This window comes from Protopterus annectens, chromosome 10.part0 (genome assembly GCF_019279795.1).
Source record: "Protopterus annectens isolate FY-2018-M chromosome 10.part0, PAN1.0, whole genome shotgun sequence".
In the NCBI taxonomy this organism is placed as follows: Eukaryota; Metazoa; Chordata; order Ceratodontiformes; family Protopteridae; genus Protopterus; species Protopterus annectens.
In genome coordinates, this window is record NC_056744.1 from 1115556229 (window position 1) to 1115577970 (window position 21742).

At 40.8% G+C, this 21742-nt stretch overlaps 1 protein-coding gene across 2 annotated transcripts in view; it reads left to right on the forward strand.

The window, feature by feature from the left end:
* LOC122813500 (putative ferric-chelate reductase 1) overlaps positions 1-21742 on the forward strand; it is a 948313-nt gene that overhangs the window by 583906 nt on the left and 342665 nt on the right. For both annotated transcript variants that reach the window (XM_044085846.1, XM_044085847.1), the window contains exon 12: positions 20718-20815. In XM_044085846.1, the coding sequence (XP_043941781.1) occupies positions 20718-20815 (98 nt within the window). The remainder of the gene's footprint in view (positions 1-20717; positions 20816-21742) is intronic.

Genomic DNA, 21742 nt, shown 5'->3' on the forward strand with positions numbered 1-21742 from the left:
ATCACCCCTTTAGCCTGACGAGTCTGATATGTAAGGCTATGGAGCACATCATCATGGACCTAATTAACAAGGATATAGGGAATCTCCAAACTCTAGATCCCAGACAATTTGGTTTTATGAAAGGTAGATCATGCCTGCTCAACCTGGTTCACTTCTTTGAGTCAGTTGCCAGAGCTGTGGATGAGGGCAGAGCAGTTCATACAGCCTACCGCGATCAGGACAAGGCCTTGATACCATTCCCCACTCAGGAGCTATTGATGAACTCACCAAACTAGTCATCAACCACTATATCACTAGGTGGGTTGCAAATTGGTTCACAGATAGAACCCACAGTGTGAAAGTAGCAGACTGCAAGTCAGACTGCTGACCAGTCACGACTGGAGTCCCACAGAGATCACTCCTGGGGCCTCTCTGGTTTGGCATCTACTTCTTAGAAGTCCAGGCCAACATGAAGGGACTCTGGCTGACCAAGTTCACAGATGACTGCAAGCTGAGAGCCATTATTAACTCCCCAAATGATGTAGACATCCAACAGAAAGGCCTCACTAAGATCAATGACTGGTGTCAAAACCATGGCCTTAAGCTTAATACCAAAAACGCGTCATCATCCCCATTGGGAAAAAATTAGTTCCCAGTAATTACCACATCGATGGGAGCACATTGAACACTGAAGGCATTATAAGAGCTCTAGGGACACAGGTTGACAGCAACCTCTCCTTTGACTACCACATTGCCACTGTGGTCAGAAAGTCCTTCTGTGTGGCACATCTCATTACATGGGTTTTGCATCCAGGAAGAAAGAGGTCATCATCTCTCTCTGCTCTCCCCTCATTAGGCCAACCATTGAGTATAATGCCCCATTTGGCATGTACCTCACTAGACACATGCAACAGCTGGAAAGATCACAAAAGTACCTCACGAAGAGGATCCTAGGCCTTAAACACATGTCCTACATGGACAGACTCAAAAAACTTCAGCTATTCTCTGTCTCATATCATCTACTAAGAGACAATCTCTGCTTGACTTACAAAGCCATGTCTGACCCAGCTCTGTTAGAAATGCTACATCTAAAGAAATCCAAATCCCTCCACACCACATGCTCAAGAGACCTCAACCTCATTACCACAATCAACAGACCATGCTGGAGGGACAGGTTTATAACCCAGAGACTTAAGTGCACACACAAATGCACACACACACACACACACACACACACACACACACACACACACACACACACACACACACACACACACACACACACACACACACACACACACACACACACACACACAAAAAAACAATTCCTAAAGTATAACAGAAATGTTTTAAAAATCTTAGGTCAACAGTATACTCATGCTAATAAACAGTTGGGTGCATGAAAACTTTTGACTCATTTTAAAAGTGGCTGTATGAGTTGCACAGCACATTCATTGCATTTAGAGTACATGTGGATACAAATATGCATTACAGCAGCTGTCCCCAGGTATTGGTTAGTAAGAAGAGATGGAAGTTCCATACTACAAGGATATTATGTAAAAAAGATATAACAACTATCTATTAAATACTATCATTATATAACAGCAATATATAATATTCCTGTGTAGATAATCCTTGTTTACCTGTGGCCACATGTTATATGTTACTTCTTCTCATAGTTTCCAATTTATGATAACATATTATGATTACATGAACCTCACAGATGAAGTACATTTTCTGTTAATAAAGCCTTATTTGAAGTTGTCAGATAAAACTGAAATTGTTACATACAAGAATAGGAGTGGCTACAGAGATATGTACTGCACTTTCCTGATTTAAGTACTTTTTGGCTTTTTTTATCTGCATTGTCCTCTCTGGCTTTCATTTAATAAGATATAACTGTTTTTGTGTTTTTCTGCTGAATTCTAAAGTATCTGCACTTAAAAGTAGCATTTTGGTCGACTCTGGTCGAATAATACTGTTTTTTGCTAATTTAATTGCTGAGGCTGCTCACTAAAGTGTGCTAGCCTGTGTAAATCGATTTTACTGTTTGCCTAACTGCATTTCTGTGTTCCTTCCTAAAAAAAAACAAAAAACAAAAAAAAATACTCCTTGTTTTCCCGCCCTTGCTCGACTAGTTAAGACCAGTATACAGGCTTTGCTGTATTCTGGGCTGTGTGTAGTTCCTGTGTTGGCCATTGCCTTACTTGGATAGAAGGAAGTTTCTGAGCTCACCAGTGGGAGTGGGGAGCCTTGAGCAGCCTATCTGTCCCTGGGGGAAGTGATCTCAGCACTTGAGCTGTAATTCATTGGTTGCCTTGGACCATTTCTAGCTCTTTTCAAGTTCCCTGTATAAAAATCCGCCTCAGGGTTTTTTGGCTATATACCCAAGCAGAGCTCCACGTGGTCCTGCAGAGGGGTCCTGGCAACAGAGAACTGAAAGAAGCGACCACTTTCCTGATTTAAGTACTTTTTGGCTTTTTTATCTGCATTGTCCTCTCTGGCTTTCATTTAATAAGATATAACTGTTTTTGTGTTTTTCTGCTGAATTCTAAAGTATCTGCACTTAAAAGTAGCATTTTAATAATACTGTTTTTGCTAATTTAATTGCTGAGGCTGCTCACTAAAGTGTGCTAGCTTGTGTAAATCGATTTTACTGTTTGCCTAACTGCATTTCTGTGTTCTTTCCTAAAAAAAAACAAAAAATACTCCTTGTTTTCCGCCTTTGCTCGACTAGTTAAGACCAGTATACAGGCTTTGCTGTATTCTGGGCTGTGTGTAGTTCCTGTGTTGGCCATTGCCTTACTTGGATAGAAGGAAGTTTCTGAGCTCACCAGTGGGAGTGGGGAGCCTTGAGCAGCCTATCTGTCCCTGGAAGTGATCTCAGCACTTGAGCTGTAATTCATTGGTTGCCTTGGACCATTTCTAGCTCTTTTCAAGTTCCTGTATAAAAATCCGCCTCAGGGCGTTTTTGGCTATATACCCAAGCAGAGCTCCACGTGGTCCTGCAGAGGGGTCCTGGCAACAGAGAACTGAAAAGCGACCACTTTCCTGATTTAAGTACTTTTGGCTTTTTATCTGCACTGTCCTCTCTGGCCTTCATTTAATAAGATATAACTGTTGTTGTGTTTTTCTGCTGCCTTCTAAAGTATCTGCACTTAAAAGTAGCATTTAATAATACTGTTTTTGCTAATTTAATTGCTGAGGCTGCTCACTAAAGTGTGCTAGCCTGTGTAAATCGATTTTACTGTTTGCCTAACTGCATTTCTGTGTTCTTTCCTAAAAAAACAAACAAAAAAAAAATACTCCTTGTTTTCCCGCCTTTGCTCGACTAGTTAAGACCAGTATACAGGCTTTGCTGTATTCTGGGCTGTGTGTAGTTCCTGTGTTGGCCATTGCCTTACTTGGATAGAAGGAAGTTTCTGAGCTCACCAGTGGGAGTGGGGAGCCTTGAGCAGCCTATCTGTCCCTGGGGGAAGTGATCTCAGCACTTGAGCTGTAATTCATTGGTTGCCTTGGACCATTTCTAGCTCTTTTCAAGTTCCTGTATAAAATCCGCCTCAGGGCGTTTTTGGCTATATACCCAAGCAGAGCTCCACGTGGTCCTGCAGAGGGTCCTGGCAACAGAGAACTGAAAGAAGCGACCACTTTCCTGATTTAAGTACTTTTGGCTTTTTTATCTGCATTGTCCTCTCTGGCTTTCATTTAATAAGATATAACTGTTTTTGTGTTTTTCTGCTGAATTCTAAAGTATCTGCACTTAAAAGTAGCATTTTGGTCGACTCTGGTCGAATAATACTGTTTTGCTAATTTAATTGCTGAGGCTGCTCACTAAAGTGTGCTAGCCTGTGTAAATCGATTTTACTGTTTGCCTAACTGCATTTCTGTGTTCTTTCCTAAAAAACAAAAACAAAAAAATACTCCTTGTTTTCCGCCTTTGCTTTCGACTAGTTAAGACCAGTATACAGGCTTTGCTGTATTCTGGGCTGTGTGTAGTTCCTGTGTTGGCCATTGCCTTACTTGGATAGAAGGAAGTTTCTGAGCTCACCAGTGGGAGTGGGGAGCCTTGAGCAGCCTATCTGTCCCTGGGGAAGTGATCTCAGCACTTGAGCTGTAATTCATTGGTTGCCTTGGACCATTTCTAGCTCTTTTCAAGTTCCTGTATAAAAATCCGCCTCAGGGCGTTTTTGGCTATATACAAGCAGAGCTCCACGTGGTCCTGCAGAGGGTCCTGGCAACAGAGAACTGAAAGAAGCGACCACTTTCCTGATTTAAGTACTTTTGGCTTTTTTATCTGCATTGTCCTCTCTGGCTTTCATTTAATAAGATATAACTGTTTTGTGTTTTTCTGCTGAATTCTAAAGTATCTGCACTTAAAAGTAGCATTTTGGTCGACTCTGGTCGAATAATACTGTTTTTGCTAATTTAATTGCTGAGGCTGCTCACTAAAGTGTGCTAGCCTGTGTAAATCGATTTTACTGTTTGCCTAACTGCATTTCTGTGTTCTTTCCTAAAAAACAAAAACAAAAAAAATACTCCTTGTTTTCCGCCTTTGCTCGACTAGTTAAGACCAGTATACAGGCTTTGCTGTATTCTGGGCTGTGTGTAGTTCCTGTGTTGGCCATTGCCTTACTTGGATAGAAGGAAGTTTCTGAGCTCACCAGTGGGAGTGGGGAGCCTTGAGCAGCCTATCTGTCCCTGGGGACAGTGATCTCAGCACTTGAGCTGTAATTCATTGGTTGCCTTGGACCATTTCTAGCTCTTTTCAAGTTCCTGTATAAAAATCCGCCTCAGGGCGTTTTTGGCTATATACCCAAGCAGAGCTCCACGTGGTCCTGCAGAGGGTCCTGGCAACAGAGAACTGAAAGAAGCGACCACTTTCCTGATTTAAGTACTTTTTGGCTTTTTTTATCTGCATTGTCATCTCTGGCTTTCATTTAATAAGATATAACTGTTTTTGTGTTTTTCTGCTGAATTCTAAAGTATCTGCACTTAAAAGTAGCATTTTGGTCGACTCTGGTCGAATAATACTGTTTTTTTGCTAATTTAATTGCTGAGGCTGCTCACTAAAGTGTGCTAGCCTGTGTAAATCGATTTTACTGTTTGCCTAACTGCATTTCTGTGTTCTTTCCTAAAAAAAAACAAAAAAAAATACTCCTTGTTTTCCCGCCTTTGCTCGACTAGTTAAGACCAGTATACAGGCTTTGCTGTATTCTGGGCTGTGTATAGTTCCTGTGTTGGCCATTGCCTTACTTGGATAGAAGGAAGTTTCTGAGCTCACCAGTAGGAGTGGGGAGCCTTGAGCAGCCTATCTGTCCCTGGGGGAAGTGATCTCAGCACTTGAGCTGTAATTCATTGGTTGCCTTGGACCATTTCTAGCTCTTTTCAAGTTCCCTGTATAAAATCCACCTCAGGGCGTTTCTGTTGCTTGTTGATCGAGCCCCTAGCGCAGCAGCGGTTATACAGGTGTAAACTATTTTATACAGGTTTTAACTTTTTCTGGCTCCGCCAAGTCTGCTCTTCAATTTTTCCCTTAGAAGCTCTACTCAGTCTATTTAGCTGTATATATTAGCACTTGTTTTCGAACTTCTATCCTTAGCAAGCACTCATAATAAAACCAAGCACTCTTACCCTAAAGTAAGCACCACAGGCATCCACTACCCTGTGAATACCCACTTCCCTTAAAGGCACAACACTCCTTATAATATTCTAGTATGTCGAGTGGTAGACCACTAGCATCCTCTCTTGTTCAGCTGGTTAATCTGGGAATCTTAAGACAATGTTACAATTGTCTCATGTACACAGACAACCCTCTCCTCCTTCCTACTAACACATATACTTGTGAGAGATGCAACTATATAGCCAGACTGGAGGCTGAACTCTCTCAACTCAGGACTGGCAAGACCAGTCAGGAGGAGATGGTACCCACACCCAAAGCAAAACCAGTCACACATAAAACCACCACTAATGCAAACCAAACACATAAAAACACAAAGACATACTCGGAGGCTCTTGTAAAAACTTACTAAAACAACAGAGGCCTCCAAAGCAGACACCCAGAAATACACCCCACAAAGCAACACCTACAACACATACCTCAAGCAACAGGTGTGTCGCACAATCACAGCCCCTAAGGCAAAATACTATGCCAGAGACATTAGTAATAGGTGACTCTATAGTCAGACACACCGATGTTCCACTTACCAGGCTGAATAAGGAGAGGGTAACGGTGAGCTGCCTATCGGGGCTAGGATCCGTCACATTACACACGCACTCAGGTCGCTCCAAAGCAAGTACAAGTATGATTCAGTCATTGTCCATGCGGTGTGAATGACCTGAGCGTACCTCCCTGGACTACATGAAAAGAGACATTGAGGAGCTCTCGATTATGTAGCCCAGACTGGTATGACCCTGACCCTGAGCAGCATCCTGCCTTCACCAAGAATGATGCCTCAGTACAAAGACAAAATGATCAGTTTTAACAATTGGCTTAATCACTGGTGTCATTCTAGGGGATCCAATGTCTGTCAGCCTGGGATGATATGCTGGACAAGCGGATGGCTTGCACCTGTCACCACTGGGCTTCGGATACTGGCCAAGGCTCTTGCCACCCCATAGTGCCTTTTTAGGCAATGCTCAAAGGACAAATCAACCTCCATAAAAACAAAATGGAAAAAATTAAGGGCAATGCTGCTCAATGCCAGAAGTCTAAATCTCAAGATGCAGGCACTCAAGCACTTCTCAGTATGGAGAACATCGATGTCTGTGCAGTAACCGAAACCTGGTTTAAGGCTCCTGAGAGCACTCCAGCGCTACCAGGCTATACCTCATATCATGCGTTTCGACCTCAAGTTCCAGGCGAACCACAAAGGAGGGAGTGTCCATTTTCATAAAGGACACCTACACCTCTCGGTTGGTGGCTACCCATGAAGCATCAGAAACCATACAAGTTTTACTCACCATAGGCAAAACTGCCATACAACTGGTCGCATGTTATAGAACTCCTCCCAATCCCAGGAATCCCATCAAGCATTCCTGAAAACACTAGAGGATATGAATGTCACACCAAACACCATCATATTGGGTGACTTCAACTACCCCAACATAGACTGGGCCCACTATTCTAGCCCTAACACCCTAGCCCAAAGATTCCTGGAATTCATAAACTCAAATGCTATGGAGCAACTGGTCACTTCTCCTACGAGGAGAGATAATATACTTGACCTGATTATCACAAACATGGGGTCCAAATGCTCCACACGGATATAAACTCCTCACTGGTAAGATCTGACCATAAACTGATCACGTTGGATGTACATATCCCACCCCACCCCAGAACAAAAGACTACAGTGAAAAACTTTTCAAAAGCTGACTTTGTGCTCCTCAAGTCAGAAATGATATCCTTTAAGCCTACTGGGTTAATGGAAATCACATCCCAAAATGCTGAATCCTTCACAAAAGCCTTCTACGGACATCTCCAAGAATGCATGGATCAAGCAATCCCAACTAAAACCAAGACCCTCTCCACAAGCGCCGGTTTGGTGGACCCCGCTATAAACAAACTGTACAACAAAAGAAGGAAGCTACTGCAGGACAAAGCCAAATGCCACAAGGGAAAGGCTTCCCTGATCAGCACAAGTAAAAAACTACGTTCTCTCATAAAACATCTAAAGCAAACTTTGAGAAAAAGATTGCCAAGGATACCAAAGACAATCACAAAGCCTTCTTCAATTATGTCAGAACCTTGGGAGGAAATTCTCAGATATGCTCTGAGCTAGTACACAATGACAAAAATTCACTGACCCTACTGACATTGCCAACATTCTGGCAGATAGGTTCAGTGCAAATTTCTCCCTCCCTCACCCCTAAAGATGAAGTAATTATCCCTGCTGAATGTAACCTACCTGTCATCACAGACACACAGGTGAAATCAGCACTCAACAAGGCAAAAACACAGCATCTATGGGACCCGATGGTATCGGTTGCGTGTTACGTGAACTCCAAGATGAACTAAACCCGCCCTAAGAACCCTATTCAATCTTAGCCTCACTACAGGATATGTACCTGAACACTGGCGCACAGCAACAGTGGTCCCACTCCACAAAGGGGGAAATTCTACTGACCCAGGTAACTACCGCCCCATAAGTTTGACCAGCCTGGTCTGTAAGGCTATGGAAAGAATCATCATGGAACTCATAAATGGCGACATTGGGGATCTGCAGACCCTTGATCCCACACAGTTCGGTTTTGTAAAGGGCAGATCCTGCCTCTTAAACCTGGTTGACTTCTTTGAGACAGTCACTAGTGCCATCGATGAGGGCAAGGCTGTCCACACTGCCTGTTTGGACTTGGCTAAGGCCTTTGACACGATACCACACTCTGGCATCATTGACAAGCTCAGCAGCCTAAATGTAAATCCATATGTCACAAGATGGGTAGCAAACTGGCTAAAAACAGAACCCATAAGGTTAAAATTGCTGGAGCCATGTCAGACTCAAAACCAGTCACAAGTGGTGTCCCACAGGGCTCAGTCTTGGGTCCACTCCTATTCGGCATTTACTTCTCAGATGTGAAAGCAAATATGGAAGGATTATGGCTGACAAAGTTTGCAGATGACTGCAAACTGGGTGCCATAGTTGATTCACCTGCCGACACACATCCTACAGAAAGGTCTCACTGAAACGGACAACTGGTGCGGAATCATGGCCTCAAACTTAACGCCAAAAATGTATAGTCATCCCCTTTGGGAAAAACAAAGTACCCACAAATTATCACGTAGACAATAACCCACTGAATACGGAAGAAGTAATCAGAGACCTGGGGACTCAAGTCGATAGTGACCTCTCCTTTGACAACCATGTTGCCAAAGTGGTCAGAAAGACATTCTACCTTGCCCATCTCATCATGAAGGGATTCTCATCCAGATCAAAGGAGGTCATTGTACCTCTATATTCCTCCCTTGTCAGGCCCATGATTGAATATAATGCTCCATTTGGGATGTATCTCACCCGGCACATGCAACAACTGGAAAGACCCCAGAAGTACCTCACCAAGAGGATCATAGGTCTCAAACATGTGCCTTATCCAGCTAGATTAAAGAAACTCCAGCTCTATTCAGTAGCATACCGCCTGCTCAGAGGTGATTTGTGCCTAACATACAGGGCCATGTCCAACCAGGAATTGATGGACATGCTCCATCTCAAAAATCCAAATCCACCAGAACCACACGAGCTAAAGATTTCAACCTCTGCACAAATATGAATAGGACATGCTGGAGGGATAGATTCATAACACAGAGGTTACCCATACTCTGGAACAAAACCCCAGTTCATGTGAGACAGAGCCCTTCATTGGCACTGTTCAAGAAAAATCTCGATGCATGGATGGGAGATCGCAAGTTTACCCCGGGAGTGACCTCAGTGTCACTACTAGACAGAGGTATAGTTTACTAGATAATGGGGTCCCACATGTGTCACTACTAGAGAGGCGCAACTATATAGTATGGGGTGGCGTAAAGCCACATCACTGTTGGCTAGGCTTATAAATGCCCCCGGGCAGATAGCCTAGTACACTACTATGAAACTATGAAACTATATCTATTACAGGCATGTGAAAAAAATTCTGAATCATGAGATTCAGAAAGCTATCCCCTACCAGAGGTGAAAACATATTGGGACCTTTTCCTCACCAACATGGGTGACAGGTGTTCCACACCGGAGGTCAACCCATCTCTGGTTAGATCAGACCATAAACTAATCACTCTGGATGTCCACATCACACCACCACCTCCAACCAAGGAAACCACAGTGAAAAACTTTTCTATAGCAAACTTCACCTTACTTAAGACAGAGGTGGTAAGTTTCACAGCCCCCACGCTAAAGGATAACAGTGTCCAAGATGCAGGAACCTTTACAAATGCACTCTATGAGCACCTACAAGGATACATGGCATATACTTCTCAGAAGTACAGGCAAACACAGGAGGACTATGACTAACCAAGTTCACCAATGACTGCAAACTGGGAGCCATAATTGACTCTCCGGCTGACACAGACATTCTCCAAAAGTGCCTTACTGAGACAGACACCTGGTGACAAAGTCATGGTCTCAAGCTAAATGCCAAAAAATGTATAGTCATCCCAATTGGGAAAAACAAAACACCCATGAATTACCACATCCTTCTTATCCTTCTATGTAGCCCATCTAATTACTAAAGGGTTCGCATCTAAATATAAAGAGGTTATAGTGACCCTCTACTCATCGCTCATCAGACCCATCATAGAGCACAATGCCCCATTTGGGATGTACCTCACAAGACACTTCCAGCAGCTGGAAAGACCACAAAAGTACCTCACCAAGAGGATTACTGGCCCCAAACATATGTCCTATGCAGCCCGACTAGAGAAACTCCAGCTGTACTCAGTCGCATATCACTTACTCAGAGGTGATCTCTGCCTGACTTACAAAGCCAAGTCCAACTCAGAATTGATGGACATGCTCCACTTAAAGAATTCTAAGTCACTGCGAGCCACTCGCTCTAGTGAGCTAAACCTCGCCACAACAATAAATAGAACATGCTGGAGGGATAGATTCCTGTCTCAGAGACTCCTCATGCTTTGGAACAAAATTCCTAACTACATTAGGCAGAGCCCTTCACTAATACTCTTCAAGAGAAACCTTGACAAGTGGATGGGTAACAGAAAATATGCCCCTGGGATCATTTCATTGGCTCTTCTTGACAGAGACTCAATTAATCAATGGGGCGGCGAAAGCTGACACACTCTGGCTAGGCTTATAAATGCCCTCAGGCAGATAGCCTAGTACCTACCTATGAACCTATGAACCTGGGACACACTGGGTAGAGCTAGTGTGTGGAAATAGCAAGTGGAATACCTACTTGTCATTTGAAAAGACTGAATTTACAGCTCTTACAAACTGATATGGTATTCTGCCCCACAGAAAATGTAGCATGTGGTAATTAATGCAGATGAAAGGTAAAACAAATATATGTATTGCTGAATTATTAAGAAAGCACTGCATTGCTAATCATGCCTAACTCTGCACATGGCATTTTTCCTCAGAAAATCAAGGGTGTTATTAATAAGGAAAGATCTGGTCTGATCAGTAACACACAATTGCTCAAACAAATGCACAACTTCAGTGGCCAGGTAGGGGCAGGACTATCCCTCACACACACACACACACACACACACACACACACACACACACACACACACACACACACACACACACACACACACACACACACTCTGACACTGATAGCTACCGGAAAGTATGTACATTTCTGTCTAACAAATAGGTTTATTGAATCAAGGCATATCAACATTCATGCAGTCATACAGATACATATGCAGAGACAAACCACAACAAAAGAAAACTGAAGAGTATCAATTAGCCAAATCATTCAATGGTCACCGATGTTTGCTTTGTTTAGTAGTGCTGCCTGTTTCATGGCATTCATTTTTAACCTGCCCTGAAGATGGAATTTACAGTTGCAATGCCAAATGTGGTCAAGCATGTGACATCACTTTGGGGGGGGCACAAAATGGTGACGTACAAAAATGAGGCATGCAATAAGATTCTGACTAGTATATTAAACTGCATAGAAGCAGACAGTGTACCTGCAAAATGGAGTACTAATCTTGTTACAGGATTACTGACATTTGCATTATAGAGGTTGGTCTAAGAACTGTAGGACATTGCTATCATATGTGTGCTGATGTCCTTGCTTTGGGCTTAGTCCACGTTAGCTTTTTAAATTACAAAGTGCTTTTTGATATGTAGATGTGTCTCACTGATGTCCTATAGTATGAGAGTGGCATACTTTGAAAGAGTCAGAGAAATAGTGGTTTAAACTGAGCATGACAGAAGTTGTCTGCAGTATGTCCTGTATCCATCATATTCTACACATAAGTAAGCAATGATGTCCGACAGGGTGAGTGTAGTGGGGAAATAGCAGTCCAACCACAGGTATTAAGAGCCCTGACTCTGCAGCCAGAGATCCTACCCACCTCTGGAGTATCCTTTATTTCTTTGTAACATTCACCCTAGACATTTTTTTGAATTGTAATGCTTTTGTAAACAATGTTTTTTTGTTTGTTTCTGTTATTTAGATTTCAGATTCATCCATCCATCCATCCATCCAGAACCCCTTTTTCCCATTTTTGCACATGGGGTCAGAGTGTCACTTCAAAAGTGACAATCATCTAGAGCCAAGCTTTACACTGCCAGGTGGCTAGCCCTGCCACTTTAGTTCTTCCACACCACACATTCACACGCACACTCACACCTATAGCTAGTTTAGAATGTCCAGTCCACCATTGCATGTGTTTGGAATGTGGGAACAACTGGAGCAACCAGAGGAAACCGCTTGAACACAGGGAGAACATGCAAACTTCACACAGAGGGCACCCCGGCAGAGAATCGAGGCAACAATGCTATCCACGGCACAACTTTGCCGCCCCTTGAACTTTTAAAAAGGCATTGAATGAATATGCACATCTGATTAAAAATCTGAAAGTATCTGTAAGTGATTACGTGATACGTCTGTGTGTGTGTGTGTGTGTGTGTGTGTGTGTGTGTGTGTGTGTGTGTGTGTGTGTGTGTGTGTGTGTGTGTGTGTGTGTGTGTGTGTGTGTGTGTGTGTGTGTGTGTGTGTGTGTTTGTGAATGTGAGTGTTTGGCTATGTGTGCATGGTTGTGTGTAGTATATTGGTGAGTTTTCTGTGTGTGTGTGTTTATTTTAAATTAGTTCAAAAGAACATTTGGCATTGTAGTACTTCTGGAGCTGTGGCATTTAACTTTGAATTTTATCTGATGGAATACACATTTTATCTCAACCGAGCAATTATAAAATAATAGGCACTATAATGCGATACCTGAACTGCACTTCTCTAAGTGGAACTCCAAGCCTGGAGCAGGATGTGGGTTGGTTTCCAACCACAACTGCAACATTTTGCAGTGCTTTTTATATAAGTGATTTTTCCAGCTCTTTTTTTTTTCTCAAAATTGAACTGCTACAGTTTGACAGCTGTCAGTCTTATATAAGTTTTACCCAGTACATTGCTGTCAGTAAGGGTTTTCCTAATATGAAAAGGAGATTTTCTTTTATCTTATAATGTTTTGCCACTCAGCTCTGTATGCTGAGCAGCATATCAACAAGAAAAGTGCACAAGGAGTACTAACATGCACACAGGTACTGCACCAAAGCTAAGTATGTGGTTCCTGTTCTATGCTATGTAGTCAAGACTGGCCCATCTGCCATTTGTCTGTTCTCTCTGAATAGAATACATTGCAGAGTGTACTCATTACCATGTGTACTTCATGTATGGGCTGCTACGGCTACACAGTAAGATAAGATTGTGTATAGACTACTGTCCACTTTGTTTACTTGTGTAGGTGAGTTGCATAATGTGCACCATCCTGATACTGGACTGCTTCTGAACAGTGACACATGATAGGCTTTGTAGTGTAGTTTAACTGTAGACACGCAAAAGCAAAACAAACAAAAAAAATACACAAAAATGGTGTAGAAATTTTCATGACATTTTAGTCAATACATGTCTCACATAAAATAGTCTTTTGGACTGCATTATCACTCAGTTTTACCATGGCATAAGTGCAATGGGAGAATCTGCCTGTGCGAAGTATAGAGAATGGAATATGTTGCAAGTTCTTCATTATTTTTATTTCTTTGAGTTGAATGAAGTAGAGATAACAGAACAGTAGAATAACATTAGACATTAGAGTTTCATACTGCTTATTCTTGTGTGTGTGTGTGTGTGTGTGTGTGTGTGTGTGTGTGTGTGTGTGTGTGTGTGTGTGTGTGTGTGTGTACATTATTTAAATCGATTATTCTCCCTTTTTATTTTCTTGAACAGAATTTAGATGATGTTTCCAAAGGTATTGCTAATGATGCAGAAAAGGCAAGTGCACACAGCCATTTTTTGATGGGGAATATATAGATTCATAGATTCACATATTGTTAGTAGGCTAACAACCCTGTAAGAGACTCATAAGCATGGAGTTTGCAGATGCCTTGTAAGCCAGACATAGATTACCCCACAACAATCTGTAGGAGACTGAGTAGAGGTAAAATGCTTTAAAGCACTCTGCATAAGGCAAGTTTGTTATGCCTTGGATTCTTTTTGTAAGGAACCTCTGAGGTCATTCTAGTTGCTGCTTATGCCTGGTTAGGTACATGCATAATAATGGAGCAGTCATATGCAACAACTCGAATGACCAGGCATATGCAGAAACTAGAATGACCTCAGAGGTTCCTTACAAAAATAATCCAAGACATATTATCTCCCTGGTCAGGTACATACGTAGTAATGGAGCAGTGTACTCTATGATTGGTCTGATAAGGGTGGAATACAGTGGGATAATGACATCTTTGAGCCTAGATGCCGTGCCCTTACTTATAAGTTGCACAACATAAAAGGAATTCCTCACCACTGTGGCCATCTTGTGGTCGAAGGAAATGCTACTGTCTATGTGCATACCCAGACCACAGATCACTGGATCGGCTCTTAAGGGTGTATTATCAGCATTGTAATTAGCTGGGATTTTGACTTCCCAAGGGCTACAATTATAAATTTCTTAGCATTGAGTTTAAGACCATGGCTTGGCATCATCTGTTATTCAGAGACAGACCTTCTTGAAGAATGCTACTGTCTGCAGGGAGCTGATGATAACCCCCAGTTTGCAATCATCTGCAAACTTAGTCAGCCATAAACCTTCAGCATTCACTTCCATTTCAGAGAAACAGATTGCAAAAAGAAGTGAGTCTAGTACCGAGCAGCAGACCCAGAGCCAAGCCCTGGGGGACTCTGCTAGCAACTGACATCTTGGTGGAGGTGGCCTCACCTATTTTGACCTCCTGGTCCTATTGGTGATCCATTTGGCTATCCAGTGGGTGATAAAAGGGTTTATACCTAAATCAGTGATCTCGTCTATAATGCCTGAGTGGGACATTGTATCAAAAGCCTTGGCCAGGTCAAGGTAAGCTGCATGCACTTTCTTACCCTCATCCATTGCTTTGTTGACCCTCTCAAAATGTCCAGCAGATTTAATAGACATGACCTTTCTTTAACAAAGCTGGACTGTGATGGGCCCAGTATTTGCAGGTTACCTGCATCCTTATTTATCATGTCCATGACAATTCTTTCTACAACCTTACATATGAGGCCGGTAAGACTTATGGGCTTGTAGTTATCCAGATCAGTGACTGTAGCCATTTTCCATTCCTTGGGCAGAAAACCTGACTGAAGACTCCAGTCAAGAAGTGATTTAAGTGGTTTAGATGTTTTTACAATCTTTTCTGACATATTGGATGACAGTTCATCTTCATGTGTGAAAACTGCCAACTTCCAGTCTTGTTCAATTAAATCCCCTGCATATACATTTACCCAATCTGCTTTTAAAAAGTTATGTATGCATCTTTTCACTTTCAGAATTAGGGCTGTATTACAAAGTTCATTGTTTTTGTCTCTTTGTCTTAAGCCTGCCTACTACAGCTGGAGCTATCTGTGCATTCTTATTCCACATTGTTGGAAATAGGATCACAGGTATATAATAGGCTAACAGTTACCAGGGTCTTTATAAGTCTAGCCATAGAATCCAATCCAACTGTGTCACATTGTATCATGGGCATTTATTAAGAGGGAAGTATGTTAGTTTCTAGAAGTTGTGTGTGGGGGTGTATTAGTTTGTATATTTTATCTTCCTCTTTCTTTCAGAGACATGGGGGCCAGATCTGGGGTATTTTGGATTTCCCATCCATTGGTCAAAGCTATGTTTAAACAAGGGTGTTACGCCCGTGCACTGGCCCAGCAATCAAGGAGCTTCAATCATCATGACTAACACCAGTCAGGGGCGTCCACATAGGGGAGGATAACAAATACACACACAGTAAAGTACAATTTCCCTTAAGAGCACACAAAGATCACAGTCAGTCTGGAGCTGGTTTCTCCCTTTCTCTCTAGATCTCCAGTAAGATTCCCCACTGGGACTATAGGGTCCAGATCTCAGCCTAGTGGGCAAGCTAAAACCTCTAGCACCCTCTCTGTCCAACCAGTGCTTCGTGTCCCTGCCCAAGTACCTGACACACACACACACACACACACACACACACACACACACACACACACACACACACACACACACACACACACACACACACTGTGAGATAAGAGTTATATACAACCACACAGACACTCCTGGGGAAGGATGGCACAGGTTCTCCAGCTGTGCCCCTTTTACCCAGACTATAAGATAGAAATCACTGCCACCACCCACTAATAGAATTACTGGCCCTTTACAGACACATGAATAGTTGCACTCACTTTCTCAACTTTACTGTAGGTAAACTAGACTATAGTCTACAAAGGAGAGTTATTTTTAGATGTAAAAGTTAAGAAAGAGATGGGCAAGACATCAACAGAAATGTACAGGAAACCATGCCATAAAAATTCATAGTTGCATAGGAACAGTATGCATAGAGGGCATGTGTTTAAGAATACTATAAAGAGCCAAGGAATTAGGTTATCCAAGCTAACAATGGTAGATGAGAATTTTAATAAGGAACTAGATTCCTTTTGCAGGGATATAATGGTTAGGGGATACAGTAAAAGGGAGATAGATGAACATTTGAAGGATCTTTGTAAGATGAGAGGTTATGAAGCTAGACCATATTTTTCAGAACCAGTTAATTTAGCACAACAAGAACCAGAAAGATATTATGGTACTAGTCTTCTTTTGGATTTTGCTAGCAATTCAAGAAATGTCATGGAAATTATAAAAAAAAACATTGGCAGGTGTTATTAACTAATGAAACTATGAGAGGTATAGTATGGGGAATGCTCTAAAGTTAATTATAAAAACTGTAAATCCCTTAAGAGGAAGTTGTGTTATCTGAAAGATACTTGAGAAATAGCGATGGCTAAGTATAATGAACATGTATTAAGTAAAAGTCCCTGTGAACACTGCAACTATTGCAGTTTTATACAAACAGGAGTGTTTATACATCTGGACACGGGGAGGTGACATTTCTTTAAGCTAATAGTAGATTGTGGCACCAGTCACATAGTATATCTATCAAGGTACCAAATATGCAGTAAATTTTATGTAGGAAAAAAAGACAGAGGCCTGCGTAGCAGAATACGTGAACATATTTTTAATATTAGGATTGGAACACCAAATAATGCTTTAGCCAAGCATGTTAGAGACACTAATGAATCACATTGCTTTAAGTTCATGGTATTGAATAAAACAAAAGTCACTATGAGGCAAGGAGACATAAGAAACAAAATAGAGATTAATGAATCAGAATGGATTATTAAGTTACAAGCAACTGAAGGCACTGGTCTCAACAACAGGACTCCCATTAAACCCCATCTGAAAGCAAGAAGACATTGATAAAGTTTTGATTCTTTTATGAACTAAATATGACCAATGTTTGCTGCTAGGTATTCACTGCAAACTGAATGAAAACAATGTTCTGATATGTGTTTTGTGATAAGCTATTTTTTTTTGCACCAAGTTTGAATTAATTGAGTTGGATTGGTATCTTTTTTAATGAGCTTAGTCTAACATAAATGTTTTATTTATCTCCCTTTTACTGTATCCCCTAACCAATAGGTCTGATGAAGCAACAAGGAGAGGTGTGAAAGCACTTCCCATTTTTATTATTTTGATATGAAGTAAAGCTCTATGTTTTAACCACTTGTATTGTCATTTCCGTTACTGAATAGTATATGTTTAGCCATGTTTTGACTCCATTTGCTGTTGGATTGTTTACATACAAGTTTTGGAGCAGAGCATTTACTGCATTGGTTATAGCAGTCGTGTTTTGTGATTTAATGTTTCTTTTATCTTTTTATTGTTGAACTGCATTAAGGAGTATAATTTCTTTGACTTAGCTGTTAGTATGGGATGATCCTATGTGATCATTACTTCCACATCTTTATTTAACCTTTGAGGTTTATGCACCCAATACCTCACACCTACCTGTATGTTGTAATGCTGTAATGTTTACACAATTTCTAGTGCAATAACCTTGCTGCATGTCTTTCAGCACTTTCTTTTTTGAGCGCATCATATCCTGCAACAAGATTCATGCTTGATTCTGATTATGCACTGCAAAAAATAAAAAAAAGCTACATATGCTTTCATCTCATACCTTTTGCACAGATTTTTTGAAACACTGGGTACATAATTCAGTACTTTGAGCTGGCAGTATTAACCTTTCATCTCTGGTTGAAATTCACCTCACCTGAGCCACTTGTACATCAGCTGTTAATTAACTTTGTTGTTCATGTAGGTCTGTGTACTTCCCACTTTAATTGTGGGCTAGCCACATTTTCTTTTCTTTTTGTTGATTATCTTCTGCTTTTTTCACTTTTCTGTTGCTACCTGTTTTTTGTCCTTTTGTCCATTTATTATTATGCATTCAAGCATTTTACTAAGTACATTTATTACGTAGTTGCTCTGTACTTTTTTTAGGAGCTAATGTGCTTCCGGTGTTAGACTATGGGCTTGGTATTCCCATGGATATATGACACAAGTGAGTAATTTTAAGACAAATTCCTTGGAACATTGGAAACAAAATGTTGAATCTGTATTTAATCAAAAAAGATAAAGTTAAAGAAGCTGATTTGTTTTTATACAAAAGAATAATTATCGATGGACAGCATTCCATTTGGCACATGCAAAATTTTGAGTTTCACTTTCTATGAGGCTGTGTTAAATTACCAGGACTAATGCATACCGGATACTGTTTACTGCTATTGTAGTGATGCTGATGTGTCAGTTTTGGTTATGGAAAGCTGCACTCTGCTGTTGTCAGACATGGTTTTGTGTTCATATCTAAGATCAGGTAGTGAATTAGGATAGCTTAGTAATGTAAGAGACTGAACCCCCCCCCCAGGTCTTGATAACCACTGCTCTTAGTGTGCTTTGTTTTGCACGACCTAAAAATAATCTTTTCAGTTGAATATGTGTATAAAGTGTCTTTTAGAATTCAGAAAACATAATACTGGATTACATTAGCTTGTAATACCTGTTGAGCTATCAAAGGTGCCATTTTAATATATTGTTTAGAAAAGATCAGCATCCTGGCCATATCTTGTTTTATACCTTTAGGGGGTTGACACTCTTTTTGGTTTTAAAAAAAATGTAAAAACTGGGAAAAGTCCGTGGCCATCTCCATGGCATGCAGTAATATAGTCCTCTCTACAATTCAGAGAGAGAATGCTTTCAGTCAGTTGCAAAGGCATTGGAAGAATGAAGCACAGGAGGATGAGAGTGAATGATTAATGCTAGCTTGATCGTCCCAGGGCAGAGGCAAAGTTACTACACTAGTGACATCCAAAGGAAGGCAGATAAACTTCCCACAGTCTGAGTCTAACTGGACTGTACTATATAGGTTCTCTAAAATGGGGGTTAGGGCCATATAGCATAAACCTTCTTCCCCATTAAAAAATGGTAGCATCTCTGCTGATGTACTTGTCCCTCTGTCCCTGGAATGAATGGTCCTTTGCATGCTTGTCATTGAGGAACAAATGGATTAAGTCAATGACCAGGAAGGCTGGCTAGATGGTCAGTGTGTGAATAGAAAAAAAGAGAAAACTTTGTAAATATCAGAAAATCAAATGAAAAGAATTATAATTATACCTTTTTTGAGAGCATGGGAAATATTATTTTCTATGATATGAAACCTTCTGGGAGCCAGCTTACAATCATTGCAGTTTTCCTGTTGGTACCAGGTAGAAATCTTCTTATTGTCTTATTTGCAAAGTCTTTTGTTTGTGCTCTCTTTATATTAGCAGGAATTTCTAGTATGCTGATGAAAGTGATTCCGACCCAAATAATGCTACAAAACAGGGATCCCAATATATCTATCATGTTGAATCTTATCAAATGAGGCTAGGGGGCAAACTGGCAATTCAGATATGATATTTTCAGTATATAGAGGTCTTTATATTTCTACATGCATGCAATTTTGTATCTTGAAGTGTTTATTAATAAAAATAAATTGGTGAGATAATGAAGCAGTACATCTCCATGAGGTAGGTGCTTATCTCACCTTCTGGTCAGGAATTTACAACACAGTGACATGTGAGATTTCAGTAAGCACCTTAGGAACTGTGCCACAGTGCTGGAGAAAAGGCTGTACTGTAAAAGGTAGCAGGCTGACTTAACTATGTAGGGCTACCAATTATAAGGACTGGAGGGCACGTAAAGCTTACTATACTGCTAGAGCAGAAAACAGTGCTTTAAAAGTGCATTTTATTGTACCTGCAACATTTGATTTACAGTTTATTGATCCAGACAATTTGAATGCATAGTTTTAGCAATAGTGCCACAATCATAATATCTCAGCAAAATACATTGTGTTTCTAGTTTTGTTGCTCTGGTGAAGTTTAAGCTTAATTTAATTTAAGTTTAGTTTTTTGTGCTTGGAATTTGTGACTTTTTCAGCTTTGGCAGTTCTGCAGCACTGTGTTCGATTGATATTTTTATTGAATTTGAGATTGGTGCTACCGAGCTCTTATCCCTAGGTTTGCCAGCAATTGAGGTATTTTTTGAAGTTTAAGCAATGCTGTCACTTCCAAGTTTCTTTAACATGTATATAGAATATTACTATGAATACAGCAGAGCAGATAAATGTATTTTCCATCATTTTATAATCAATAACATATTTTCTTTCTACTGCAGGATAAGGGAGCCCACCCAGTCATTGGCTGTATTGTTATGATTCTTTCCCTAATCCAGCCATTTATTGCTTTCTTTCGACCAGCACCCCAAGCTAACAGGTTAGTATTTCAAACACAGGTAATGTGAACTGATTTTTATCTTCTAGCTATTATTTGGATTTATTTGTTTATTTTAGACTTGCGTTATCATACTTCACTGATCTACTTAGCACTTAAATCTAAATGTGTCTTCGATAGTTTTAATTTAATACTGAACACCTGCCAGAGAAGCCGTCATCCCAAATTTCTGTCACATGGTAGTTAACTAACCTCACGCCCTGAAAAATGTATTGCATTGTTGTTGCATTGCTGCAACACTGGGATGTACTATTTAGACAAAAGTGAGTGTGAAACATACCTCTCAACCTGGAAACATGAAAAATCTGGACAGAGGCCCATGAAAAATACGTACAGATCTGTACACTGATTAACATATAATTTGCATACATAATTATGTAACCCCACCCACTCCAGTAGAATTATGGAATACCAACTTTCAAATGCAAACTGAAGATAAGACAACTAAAATATAACTCCAGAGTTCCAGACCCTGTAGTAAATGGTAACCATTTTTTAATGTACAATGATGTTTCCTGGGAAGGGAGAAGTTGATGAACCTTAGGATTTTGTTTTTGGTTACTTGCAGTATGTGGGTTTTGTGGTAAAAGTATGGCATTTCATGGAAGGCAATATTCTAATCTTAGCAAAAGAATATTATAGTTTGCTGGGACCTCCAAAAGTCATTCTCCATGGCCTACTGATCAGTAGCATAGCTTGTGCCACCCTAGGTTGTCTTTGAGTTTGCCACCCCCCTCACAAAATCATGGTCGAATGGGGCCCTCCATACACAGCCCTCCCCCCTGCAGCCATTCCAGTGTCCCATTACTTTGCCATTTCTCCTCATTTACCATAAACACTGTAATGTGCATACTACTTTACTTCTGCAGTGATTGTTTGGATTTCATTTAAAACTTTTATTTCACATTT